Source organism: Papilio polytes, unplaced genomic scaffold (genome assembly GCF_000836215.1).
Source record: "Papilio polytes unplaced genomic scaffold, Ppol_1.0 DF822067.1, whole genome shotgun sequence".
Taxonomy (NCBI): Eukaryota; Metazoa; Arthropoda; class Insecta; order Lepidoptera; family Papilionidae; genus Papilio; species Papilio polytes.
Genome location: NW_013527137.1, coordinates 5762195 through 5776177, shown reverse-complemented (window position 1 = coordinate 5776177; position 13983 = coordinate 5762195). Strand labels below are relative to the sequence as shown.

Below are 13983 nucleotides of genomic sequence, written 5' to 3'. Positions count from 1 at the left end.
CTCTGATTTCATTGGATAGTTGTGTTAGTGTGACAGTCAATGCAGTAGGCGCTATGGCGCTTCGTCTTGGCACTGCGCCCGCTGCGGGTCGCAGTTAGATGATCTGCAAACAACTTCATATCTCAGCATACTTCAGAGCTACTCTGACAAAGATATGGATACAATACTAACTTGTTGACCTAGCACACTTACTTTTACAAAGACAATGACAAAAGACTTCATTTATTTTTAACTAGCTTTCTCACGCGACACCGTCCACGAAGAATTAAACAAAAAAACAACCTACGTGTTATTATTATATACCAGACTATGCTCTACATCTATGCCAAATTTAATCGACATCCGTTCAGACGATTAGGCTGCCAACTTTAACAAACATCCATCTGTCTAATTTCGCATTTATAAAAGTAGTAAGTGTTTTTTATGCCATTTTCACCGTCATTTAGCTTGCTATAAGTTAAAGTATGAGAAAAAAATATTTTTAAATGTAAAAAAGTGATACTTAAAAACAATTCTACGTCGAAAATATGTTCGCTGAAAAGCAGTTTTATCTGGTATAATAAAGGTGGTTATTTGCGTTAGGAGTAACCTTCGTCAGTGTAATTGTGTTCGTGAATGTCGCGCCTTTAACGTGAATAGATTCGCGATTACAAAGGACGTGTACACACTGAAGGCAAATTTAATTCATAAAATCTACTAATAATAAATAATAATCTATACTATCTATACTATTGTAATAAAGCGTAAACACACACTTCTTTGGTGCCTAAGATGTCAGCAATTACAGCATATTTTTGAATAATAATTTTTTTAATAAAAAGCCCTACACTTGTGTCACGCTTTAGGCTATATATTTTAACGCCATTAAACTTAGGGGCTAATTATTTTGAATAAAAACCCTAATGTGTGAAAGAGACCATAAGTTGTTGCCAACATCAAGGAAGCAAGATTGCACAGTTTTGTCATGTCGTCATTTTGACATTTGCTATTATTAATTAGACAAATGTAAATATAAAATATTTGTTTTATAATTTCATGCGGATGAAGCTGCACGGAAACAGCTAGTAAATAATAATAATGTATAAAATATAAAATTTCCTATACTAGGATATGATTTGAAGGTTCTGAGTGGAATTTTTACCTCAGCTTTTACATTTTAAATTAACACGATCTGAGTCATTTTGATTAAATTATTAGTCACGTTAACCTTGCGCAAGCCGTCATGAAATTTAGGAGCAATTATCATCGCGTAAACAATTTTTGTTTGTCCATAACGCGTCGCTTGGGGAAGGTCGTGGGAGATCGAAAGACATGTGGGTTGCTAATAACGGTGTTTAAATAATTTGCTTTAGAGATTAGTTTTGAATTGAAGTATATACTCAGTATAGTATTTTTATGTTCTTGTAATAGTGGTGATTATATGTTTTCCATAGATCTAAACGAAAACAAGCTTTGAGTCATTCATTCAACAACATGTTTTCGCACATCTGTGATGTTAGATATGGATAATTTAAAAAAAAAATTAATAGGTAATAATACATTTTTGTTACTTAACCCCATTTAGAATTTAATAATATCATCTTAATTTTTTGTCTACTATTGGAATACATTTTTCTCTGTATAGTAGTTTAAAAATCCCATTAGAAACCTAGACGTTTTCTAGCTTTGGAAAATGGTAATTGTCGTTTGTCTCGAAAGCAAAATGACTCTGTGAAGAGTGCGCACCCTTCGACACTCCGTCCCCTACCACTCAGAGAGTATTGCATCTTAAGAGTACTCGTGCGGCGTACTCAGAAAACCTACCATGACTATGCAAAACATAGGACTTTAGCGCTAAAAACTTAGGCCTAGAACGCTAAGTGATTACAACAATGAGACGGTAACCTCCGTTAACTTCTCGGACACGGACGCTCTGTCATTTATAGATTCATCTGTCACGATTTCATCTATAAACTTAAAATGCTGGTAAGATTGTGGGCATGCAACTTTTACTGCCTTGTGTGTATTAGTCCCTTTCTCTTTCCACCCTTTTCTTAAGAGGAAAGGATGGAAAAGAAAAATGGATTTGACGGTGGAGGAGTCGCATAGGAAATAACTTATTTATGTGCGTCTTCTTTACCTTCTATTAAGGGTAGACAACGCATTTGCAATTGCGGATGTCTATGGGCAGTGGACATTCCGCCATTTCGGTGGATTAAGGGAGCCGCTTGTTCGTTTGCATTACCTTATAATATTAAAAAAAACCACATGTTTTGCACCATCCATATTGTGTTGTATATTGTTAGATGCTAAATATTCTTTGTCTATAAGGAGTTAAATGACATGATTATGATATAGAATTGCTATCGAAGATAAAAAGCAGTTAACAAGAAAGACAGAAATTTTAAACGTGTTGATATCTTGTTGTATATCGTATTTCAAGATACACCGACTTAAAGCCAGACTTCATTTGATAAGTTCCTTGGTTTACAATTACCTGTACGCGTTGCGAAGGCTTCTTTGAGCTGACGATGTTTTGAACTCGAAGGAGTGTTTTAAACTTGAAACCTTTGTAGCTTTACAGGGAAAAATAATTTAGATTGATCTATCTATCTATATCTATAAGCATAGAATAAAATTGGAGAGTCTGTTTGTAATATCATAGGAAGAATTCCAGATTTCGAGAATATGATGTATTTGCATTGCCGATGAGGAAAATCGCGTTTAATAAATTTTTGTCCGTCTGTCTGTCTGAAGCCGCGTTTGTGCCGGGTAATCTCCGAAACGGCGGGGTGGATTTCAGATGGGCATGTTATAGGCTACTTTTTATCTTAATAATGCGTGGATGAAGTCGCGAGCAACGGCTAGTTTAAAATAAAATAAATTAATAATCTAAGTACAATTACAGTTAACAAGCTCTTGGTTCCGCATATTATCGTTTGAAAGTATGTAAGTCAAGTATGTTTTTAAATTGTTGAAATGTAAAATTATTTCAATGAATAGATTCTATCTTGTATTGGCACATTCGCCTAAGCCATTGTTCTGTCCGATGTTCACGAAGTGCATTGAACACCAATGATGTTGATGACGAAATGTGTTTATCGTATCGCCATTCATCGATCATTCCATTCATCACTCGATTAATTACCTACGTTACAGTCGTTCGGGAAATTGGACATTATGTGCAACGTCTGCTTTTTTATTTTAACTGGATAAATGAACAACTTATTATTATGGTACGTTTTGATAGTGTTTTGTGTGAATTTTGTAGTGTTGCTTACGTGTTAGTTTTACGGTAAGTTTTTATTACTCTTCGGAAATTAACAGCATTTGCTAAATTAATTAGTATTTGAAATAATGGGAAATGCACAATTCATGATGTAAATTGTATAGTGCAATTAAGTTTTGTAAAATCACCCTGACAAAGAACTCAAATATTTTTCTTACGCATTCGTACTTTTAGAAGATTTCGTCATTTAGCTTAGTAAGTCTTCAAGTTAAACTTTGTTGTTTACTTGATGATGTGACATTCATCAAACACCAGGAGGCTGAAAGACATCTCAGAATATCTTTAAAGTATTAATATGTACTAGTAATAAAGAAACAGTTGAACAAACCTTTACATAATAAACTTGCAGTCAACAAATACCTTTATAACTGAGAATCCGTATTCCACGCGAATGCCGTCACCAATTCGTATGAATCGTACTCTAATCAGAGTGCATGTGAAAACATGCGATTTGGTTAATAGATCCGCGAATACGTAGTGATGCGACTGCACTCTTGTGTCGAGACAAGTTGATATTTTAAACCGTAAAACTATCTTGATCTAATATTTTTGTATTTCTAAAACTTGTCCTATGACGAACCAAGTATACACTACACTTTTTTGGGTTACCGCTAATTGTAATTAACATTTATTTTTACTTTGACTATCGGATCACGTAATATTCGAATAGCTCATGTAAAATAAAACAAAACAATATAAAGTTAAAGCAATTTTTTCGTATCTGTCACACATTAGGCTATTTCTAAACTTGAAAATTGAATTGTATCGATTCACTTCATCGTACACCACTAGTCCTCCTAAACGTGACGACACCAAGATTCTTGGACTTTGCACTACATTTGCGATTTTTAAATATTACATGCATAACATTGGATGCGACCTACCGATGAGGATTTTGAAAGAGTAGTATTATATACCATTCTTACCATACCGCGACACCGTCCGCGTGGAATAAAAATAAACAAAAGTGAGTAACCTATTCTTCCAAACTATACTCTACATCTAAGTATTCCAAATTTCATCAAAATCTGTTCAGCAGTTTAGGCTACATACTCTAACAAACATTCATCCAAACTTTCGCATTTATAATATTAATATTATTAGTATGATATAAAAATGTGTTTATTAAAATATTTTTCCTTTGAGTTCTATCTTTGTCCCTTCATGTATCCAGTAGTCCGGTACTATAATGAAAAAGTAAATTGGTGACTCATTTAATAAAGGGCTGTAGCGAACTAAAAGACTGAACGGAAATATATCGAAAGGGGAGCCCTCTGAGGAAATACTAATCAATTCAATAACGTTTTCCGGAAAGGTCATCTGTGGGAGACCCGAGGGAGGTGTTTCAATTTTTTTATAATTGGAGGACCATTGGGTCCAGTGCCATCGTTAACTAGGCTATTGATGCTTTTTGGTAACTTTTTTTGTTAACTAGGTTGGTATTACGAACTATATTTCTTTTTTATTAATAAAACATATAGTGTTTAATTCTACAATTTGAAACATTATGCATTAACTACCAATTCCATTAGTTCTAATTGCACGTACAGTAATTACTATTTGCTTTGTAGAATTTACACAGTAGGTAGGTACAAAAAGAATTGCACATACACATGTGACGTCATACCCCGGTTGTGCGAGTACCATACACGGTCAAGGTCACACACTAAAGGTGTATGTACACTGGTGTAGAAAATAATACTATTCTTACATTTCTAACAGTTTAGTGAAAAAGAAAAAAATCTCTTGTACAGGTATGTAATGGACAAACTTGAACAAAAACTTTTTTACTCCCTTAAACCTCCTTAGTGAACATATTGAAATACTTCTGTAGGTCTCTAACGAACGCATCTAAACCCTCTGCACACCTTTAGACCGACTCTACAGAAACTTTTCAGTACATGCGCGTGCGCAGCCACGATTCTGACTCACAATCGTCACGTGTTCGCTAATTGCGCTTGTCCGTTTGTATTAATACAAGGAGCTCTCAGTGTTCGAACTGATGTCCGTCGACATATTTAATGCATCAGTCGCATATTAAACGCATATTACATAACTGATTACGACCGAAGTACTAATTGCACTGAGATGTGATGTTCGTTTATTTGATATGAGTTTTAATATAATTTATGAATGTAATTAGTATGATTAAAACTTAAAGAAATTGTTGAGAAATGTTCGTGTGATAGCAATCTTATTTCTGTATCGTCTTGATTGAAATTTCATTTGTAAGTTTTCCGTTCGTAAATAATTTTCGTCAGAACTGATCTATAGGAATTTTACTGCAGATAGCGCATGGAATGTAACATTTACTTCTGAAATATAAAGCTATTTTAAACGCAAATATTATTGTATATTTTAATACCAGTTACATAAAGGTTTGTTTGTTTGATCGCATCTTATGATCGAGACAAGTTATCATGTACAAGGTCGGCAGGTATTTATCAGTGCAAAAGTATTAACTTATCTGAACACAAAGATGCTCTCGCTTCTATAGAGGGCGTGGTGATTGTTATCAAGATACCACGCCTGCGGTGCAACGTTATTGTTAGGCAGACTTCACATTGACAAGTTGTCGAGTTTTTTACATGGTTAAGAGTAAAAATAATTGTTTCTTTATATTTTGGTTTATAAGCCAAACAACGGATACCCTTTAAGTCTAATATTTCTTTAATAAATGTCTCAATACAGATGAGATTTTTTACTTATGAATGCGAAAGTTGCGATGTTTGGTATCTCTACAACTGCTCACCGGATTTTGCGGAAAAATGACATAAATAAAGTACATAGTCTAAAAGAACACATAAGTCACTATTTTTTAATTTCTCGACATACTCGCTATATTTTTTTAAACGAATAGTTTGCAGGCTGTGGCATATATGAATTTGCGTACTTTTAATCTTTGTACAGGAAGTTTAAGGGACTACTCACTTCCGCTGTAAGTCGCAATGTAGCAGAGCTTACCTACATTGTTTAGTGCCGTTCATTGAGAGTACATTGTAATCATTGGTCTACAATTGAATCGAGTGACGTAACAAGGTAAACATTATTGTATGATTGTATGATCTTCCCTTTAGTAGCTACAAATTGTATCATCGCAGAATCTATGTAGCTGGTTATAGACAATATTAGATGTAATCTGATGGCTGTATTTGTATTTGAAATGTCAATATACTAAGGATTTATCCTGTACTTTGTGAGATTTTTCTTGAGCAGAGTAACTTTCTTTTTCCTGTAATGACAAAAACACTTTGACGGATCTTGAAGAGTGAAGCCTCATTTTGTTTGTACTCACCGGAGTGTCGTCTGTGTTTTTTTTAAAGAATTCTATATGATGGTTAGCTACTATCTCAAGGTACTTATAATAAAAACCTGCGCACTTGTTTGGTTCATGAATAAGGATGCATTGGATATCAAACATATGACGTTTGTGTTTGCTCTTGTGACTCAATTATTTTATTTTCATATATTCCACTTAGTCACGTGCTAAATTGTTTTCGTTGACGTTGTTTACTTACGGGCCTTATTTAAGGTCTTAGTTCTCATTACGATGGTGATTATAGAGGTCAATTTGATGATAATAAAATTCACAAAGCGTTGTAATTGATATAATTTCATTGACATTCTAATCGGCGAGATATTGTTACTATTCAATCGCACAATTATAATGGTTAATTCAGAAGTTTTGTACATATTTTTTCCAGGAATATGAAAGTACATTAAGTGATAAATGAAATTACTAAATGAAAAAGGTCTAGAAGACTTTGGAAGAATATGTTAGTTACAAAAAACTTTTTTTTAGGCTCACAAAATAGTAATTTACGTTGAATTTACGATGATCAGATTTAAACATTTTTGTGTATAAAATTTGTAATTAAATCTATACTAATATAATAAAGCGTAAACACACATTACTTTGTGGCGTAAGATATCAGCAATCGAATATTTTTGAACAATTCTTTCTTTAATAAAAAGCCCTACACTTACAACACGCTTTAGGCTATATATTTTCACGCTATTAAACTTAGGGGTATATAAATTGGATAAAAACCTTAGTGTGGGAAAGAGTCCATAAACTACAAGCTGCCAACATCAAGGAAGTAAGATTGCCATGGTTTGTTATCATGACATGTTAATTTGACATTTTTAATTGATAACAAAGTATTCATAATTTCATGCGTAGGAAACCGCACGGGAACAGCTAGTATAGGATAGTTTTCAAATAGAAAACTATAATCACCTAATACCACAACGGGTGACTATTTCTAGAGTAACAATAGCTTTATGAAAAACGGTTTCTGAAGCTTCAGCATGAATTCACGTTCACTGAGCTTTTGTCATCAAAGAGCTCGCTCTGCAGTAGTTCACACTGCAGCGACCTCTGTCGTATGTACGTTGACCTTTTTAATCCCGCTAAAGAGTTTTCGAGCGCCCCTTCACTAATACTCTTCAAAATTGCCATCATAATGTAATCAGCTTAAAAGCACGGTGTTGCATGACCCGGTAGCGCGGAATATTCATTTTACGCCGAGGTTAATTTACCAATTAGCGGAGGTTTTTATATTGTCTTTTTTTCTACATTCTTTAAAAGTGTTTTGTTTTATTTGACATCATTTTTCCGAAATATAAACAAACACAGCAATGACAAATGTCATGACTTAGTAACGATATATATGCGAAAGTTAAGATGGATGGATGTTTGTTAAAGTTTGTAGCCTAAATTGCTGAACGGATCTCGATAACATTTGGCATAGATGTAGGGATGGTCTGTAAGAGCACTAAGGCTACTTCTTTTTTTATTTTACATAAACTTAATCGGGAGCGAAAATTAGTAAATAAATAAATTATTTGTTATATCTTTCACAGTAAGGTTTAAAGATCATAGAGAAGACTGCTCGAGAATTTTCGGATGTGCCGTAAAATATATTTACTCTTTATTCCCATTGATCTAGGCACTCGGCGCTAAGTGATAGGTTCGAAGGCTTGATGAGGGCTCTCGAAGTGATCCATTTTCAACGCATTGTTCTTGCTCATCGTATCCCGTTTTGCACACATACGACTTAATACGATATCGATATTTAAACCGATTACAAATCGGAGCAGACTTTTTTTTTAATTATTCTGTTTTTTACGCTGCTACACTTATTTGTAAAAGAACGACGTTAATATTTGTTCTTATTCTCCCTAATTATATTTTGTCTTGACGCAAAATAGTATATAAGTAATCTTGTACTTTTAGTTTTTAGATGTAGGGCTCATTTTCATTTTTAACTACCAGCGAGTGGGAAATTATTAAATACAAACTCGAAAACGAGTACACCTCATTAAAATTACCATCAAATGAATAGATGCAGAAATATTATATTTTTTATAGAATGTTATGCTTCCATAACTATTTCAATGTACCTTTCGCAGTTCTATTTAACTGAACTTGCTTTGATAATGATAATGCAAATTATTATTATGTACTATTGTCAGTTTTATTTAAAGTTACTTAATAAATCTTGTGTTGTCTGTTGGGATTATTGGTCTGTATTGATGTTATTCTTGCACCCATAACTTTAATATAAAATATCCAGAAAAAATATGACACTACAATTTTGTATTCTGAGAATGCGAAATGCATTTCTCGGTTGATGTACACACATGAATTCCAAACGAAAATAGAGACCAATATTAATGACATTGTATTGCTGCCAAAATTGTTGGGATAGCGTTGTGGGCATTGACGTTCTTTTAAATTTAACGGTTTACAATTCACCGGTTGACGCGGAGAGAACCATTCTCAGATAGCACGTGTCGGTACCAACAAGTATATCTATTTGTACGTATTGCGCTTGCACAGTTGATGTCATGTTTAAATACGAGTACTGGGAGACCGGTTATGAGAACGTCACTAAAGTATACTGCAGTCGGATATAGTTAATTGTAAATTGTTCGGATTCGTGTAACCTTAAAACGGAGTTATATGTTAACCATAAGAAATTGTGAAATCCCACACAATTTTATTAGTTTTGTTATAACAATTAATTTAAGTAATATTTTAATGCTTTAAATATTACTACCAATAACAAAGCTATGGTCCATTAATTTTAAAGTGCTAAAAGTGTTCGACATCGTAAAAACAACAAAGTTTTTAACGATCAATTTAAATTAGGTTACCTTCAAACGTAGTATTCGTTTCGCTACTTTGTTAAATGTCAGTACCAATGTTACTTTGTACCATAATGGCGACAAATTCGGTTTTGCACATTTGTATTCTACTATTTACAGTTGTATTCCGCAATCTAATCAATGGTGGAAATGGTATTGTGCGAGTATCCGAACGCAGCCATAAAGCGGTTTACTGTTCCATTGTCAGGTGACATTGCCTCAGCTCGCGAACATCGTTCCCGCCAATTGTCAGCCATTGTTGATGCGAAATGGCCCCAGCCCACATGCCGGTTGGGTAATACCACCTTATCTATAATGGAATCAATGAATGTGTGACTCTGATTTAGTAATAACATTTATTTTTGAGGCTAGTTGAATATTAACTCCTTTCGTGACAAAATTTTTGTAGTAGAAGCTGGCAACTTAAATGTTAATTGACTATATTAATGAAAATAAAACACTAAAAAATTGTTATAAAGACTCTGTAGGGAGCGTCAATCAGAACAAGATGTAACGAGAGGTCGCAAAGAGCAAAATATGTACTGGCAGCAACCCACAGCTTACGCAGACTAAACAGGATATGTTAAAATTACATTGATAAAGCGAAACGTTGATATGAACTTAGTCAAATTTAAAACAATTCATAAACTATGAATAAATGTAGTATCGAGTAAACGCAGGTTTCCACCTAAATAAAAAGATATCTTAAGTTGATGTAACTTCATCAAATAGGTCGATCTAACCACTTGACGATGTACCCGTATTAAAATTTGTTGAACCATTGATTTTGTTCTCGCGTGCGTGTCTCTTACGGTGCTATTAATGTGGTTTTCGCTCGATAGAACTTTGTCCCGTTGATTCGATGATTATTGTCTTTTTCCTATCACAGTTCTATCAAACTTATTTTTACTTCTTCGTGCTATGTTTGATTTACTACGTTGATAATAGTTTAGACAGATATGTGTACGGAGGACTTTATAACACTGATTCTTAATTAACCTTTATTATGAAGTAAAAATAGTTGGGAGAAAAGATATGCGTTTGGAATTGGTGCTGTGTTTTGATTGTTTTTGTTTGTAAAATGTCTATAAGACCGGCTTTTGTGTTGAATTCTTATGACGTATTTTTTTTATTTTAATGTGTCAGACAGAATTATCCAAATAAAAATAGAAAAATTAAAACCTAGAACGATTTGTTATAAGTTTTATTGCTACAATTTTACGACCTAGTTGTAAAGATTACCTAATATACCTCATAATACAGCAATTTACCCATTAGGGAATTTGTTATGTGCCATTTAAAATATATTGCTCACACGAATTAATTTGTTGATGCATTTTCCTACTAAAATTGTAACACACGTGTGTTATGTTATGAGTGGGTATATACACACCTAAAGGTGCCTATGAAACGAATTACTAAAAAGTAAATTTTAAAAAGTTGTTTAAGAAATTGTACAATTAAAATTGTTAACGATTTTCACAGTCGAGGAAATCAAAGATTAACAAATTATGTTTCTTGTATATGTTACGTGCTAATGACGATTACTACATAGTATGTTTTTCTGTATTGTCGACAGCCGAACGCAGGAGCAGACAATCAGGTAGCACTAATTCGCACGCCGATGACGTGGCTTGTGTTGCGTTGTGCCTTGTGTTGTGTTGACACAGATGCATGCTAGATAAATGAAAACTTTGTATCGTTGATTGTTCATTTTTTAAATGAAAATTTTATCGTTGGATACGATAGTAATTTTTTGGTTTATACTTCTTTTTGGCAAATGCATGTTTTGTGATGTTTTGGGCTTCTTCGTTTCAGAATTTAACGTTTAATGTAACGCTCATCGCTTTTGTTTTGTTTATGTATGGTTTTTACTTTTGAATAGGGCATTTTTTGTCCTTATTATTTGTAGTAAGAAAATAATTGGTATTTTATGCATGATTGGTGTTCTTTAATGTTGTTAATTTTTTTTATGTTTGCACTGAATGTAAATGCAATTATGTTTTTGTTACAAGAGGGGTAATGGTTCAATACTGTTTTCATAGTAGTTTGTAATATACGTTTTGTAATTGCATTAACAGTTTGTTAATTTCTCAATAGCCATAAAACCGAATCTTTTAGAGTCATCAACAAAGTCCTTGCTGAACATTGCAATTGAAATATAGTTTTCATATAAATGTATTTATAGGTAAATTCCAAACTTGTTACATATTCTATTATAAGGATTTTTCCATCAAATTTAATTACGATAATCGGTTGAGTACGATTATTTGTTTAAAATTATAATTAGTCCACTTTGCTGTATATTAAACCATTTGTAACCAACAGTTGTTCGCGCCGACCGCAAGCCTGCACAATGCGCGCGCGCCGCCCGACGCAGTGTTCCCGGAGCCAGTTAACAACAACATCAGCGAGGACAATAATAATGGACCGATCTCACTGCGCGAGATGCAGAATATCGCCAACAATAATGCGGCAGCGTACATCGTCAGTGAGAATGAGGAGCGTAACAGGATAAGTCGGGAATCAGTCGTCGAGTTTGAACCGCTGCCCGCAGACTTGAGAGTGATAGATCCTTTAGAAAGATGCGCTGATTGGTTTGGTTAGTACTATAATTATCCTTTAAGTTAAAGTTGCTTTAAAACTGGTAAATTCATAAAGTAGATTGTTCCTCGATTGGTTAAGTACCATGAAGTTAAAGTATATCCACGTATAAACACAACAAAACATATGCAATAAGTCTTTAGAATGTTTCTTAACTTAGTTTTACTGGACTGGTCTCTTTCATCACTTAACTGCATCTTTCTTTAAAAGTATAGTGAAACACGACAGCGATAAAACAGCCTAATAAAGCAACGGTTTCTGTACAGAATAACTTTATTGCAAGTTACAGTGTAGTTGTCGTCAGTTGAAAACGATTGTGTTACGGTACTCTGATGCATTTCCTATTACGTCTTACATATTTATAGACAACTTATTGTGTATTCAATAGAGTCGAATTCAATATGTAGTTACGCTACCTCGGCCGCATGGTTCAAGGGTCATCCGTAATGTTTCCGGGTCTTCGATTCGGATTCTTGTTACTTTGAGTCATAAAAATTGAAAAAAAGTATCGTTTTAATTCGGAAATAATGGAAATTTAAAGAACCTTTTGCTAACTTTTACTTACTACGACAGTAACTCCTACCTTTTGTTTGCAGGTGGTGAAGATTTGTCCAGGAATCGGCTACAGTATTTACGAGAAATTGGTAGAGGATGGTTTGGCAGGGTATGTTGAAATTATTTATTTTCCGAAATAGAGTTATCTTATTTTAGTGTGAAGGGGTACACAGTAAAGGTGACACGATCAAGAAGAGAGTGACGACACATGACCGAATATGAAGGACAAAAACCTGGTGCTAGAGTAATTGAGGAACAAGGAGATGATGATGATTTTATTTCCAGGTGGTTGAGGGTGAATTGGACAACACGGGTACTTCAGTAGCAGTCAAGATTCTAAACCAGAATGCAAGTTTAGAAGATAAGGCAAGGTTCTTAGATGAGGCGAGGATATACCGAGACTCGAGGCATGAGAACATACTGGCGTTTGTTGCCAAATGCCTGGAGGAAGATCCCTGGATATTGCTGTTTGAACTTTGCTCTGTGGTACGAATCTATTTCTTTGACTCAAATGACCCTTATTTCCCTAATGTTAGTAATTATTTTGAATTGTAAAGTGACATTCAGGTTTATTGGTTAGCATAGCATGTTGACAAAGTTACTTTTCTTTCAAATTTTCAATGTGTGTGTAACAGTGGTAGTGCCCGCTTTAACATCTTAGCACTGCAGAGCCGGCACGCCCGGTGTAATACCACGACCACACAGAAGACAGGCGTGAAATGGAAGCAATTTCGTGTTTCGTCTGATGAATGTGGTGCCGGAGGCCTAATTTAAGTCCCTTTCTCTTCACCACCCTTTTCTTATAAGGAGAGGTTGGGAAGGGGAAGTGGATTTCACGGTGGAGGAGATGTATAGGAAGGGGAAATATTCTCTTTATATGCGTCTCCTCCTCCGTCGTATAAGGGTAGGCAACGCATCTGCAATTACGGATGTCTATGGGCAGCGGTCGCTTCGCCATTTTGTCGGTTTCAGGTGGCCGCTTGCTCGTTTGCCACCTTATGTTATAAAAAAAAATGTTCATTTTATGTAGAAAATAAATTGAATTTGCCAGTATTAAAGGTCTACTCACAGTATAATAACTTGAGTTGTAGACCCGTACATTGATATGACTGATTGTGCATGGAATACATAATAAGTACATGTTTATCAATGAAACTGCTTTTGAATCAAATACCGAACGTTTTTTTATTATATTCATTGTGCGTGAAGTTTATCAATGGTGTTTTATGAATAAAAACTTGTTTGATGCTAATTTTGCGTAGGTTCTTTTTAACCTAGTACAATGTTATTATCTTTTTTGTTAGGTGTTATCTTCTTTTAATATAACTCCGTAACAATCACATACAATTAAAAAAATCAAAGGTGACAGTTGTCCGGGCATAGAGTATAAACATTTGCCAAAG

At 34.2% G+C, this 13983-nt stretch overlaps 1 protein-coding gene across 1 annotated transcript in view; it reads left to right on the top strand.

Moving 5' to 3' along the window:
- Positions 1-13983, top strand: part of LOC106106894 — a 33840-nt gene that overhangs the window by 8350 nt on the left and 11507 nt on the right. The window contains exons 3-6 of the mRNA XM_013287552.1: positions 11001-11024; positions 11750-12023; positions 12622-12689; positions 12866-13066. Coding sequence (XP_013143006.1) covers positions 11001-11024; positions 11750-12023; positions 12622-12689; positions 12866-13066 — 567 coding nt within the window. The remainder of the gene's footprint in view (positions 1-11000; positions 11025-11749; positions 12024-12621; positions 12690-12865; positions 13067-13983) is intronic.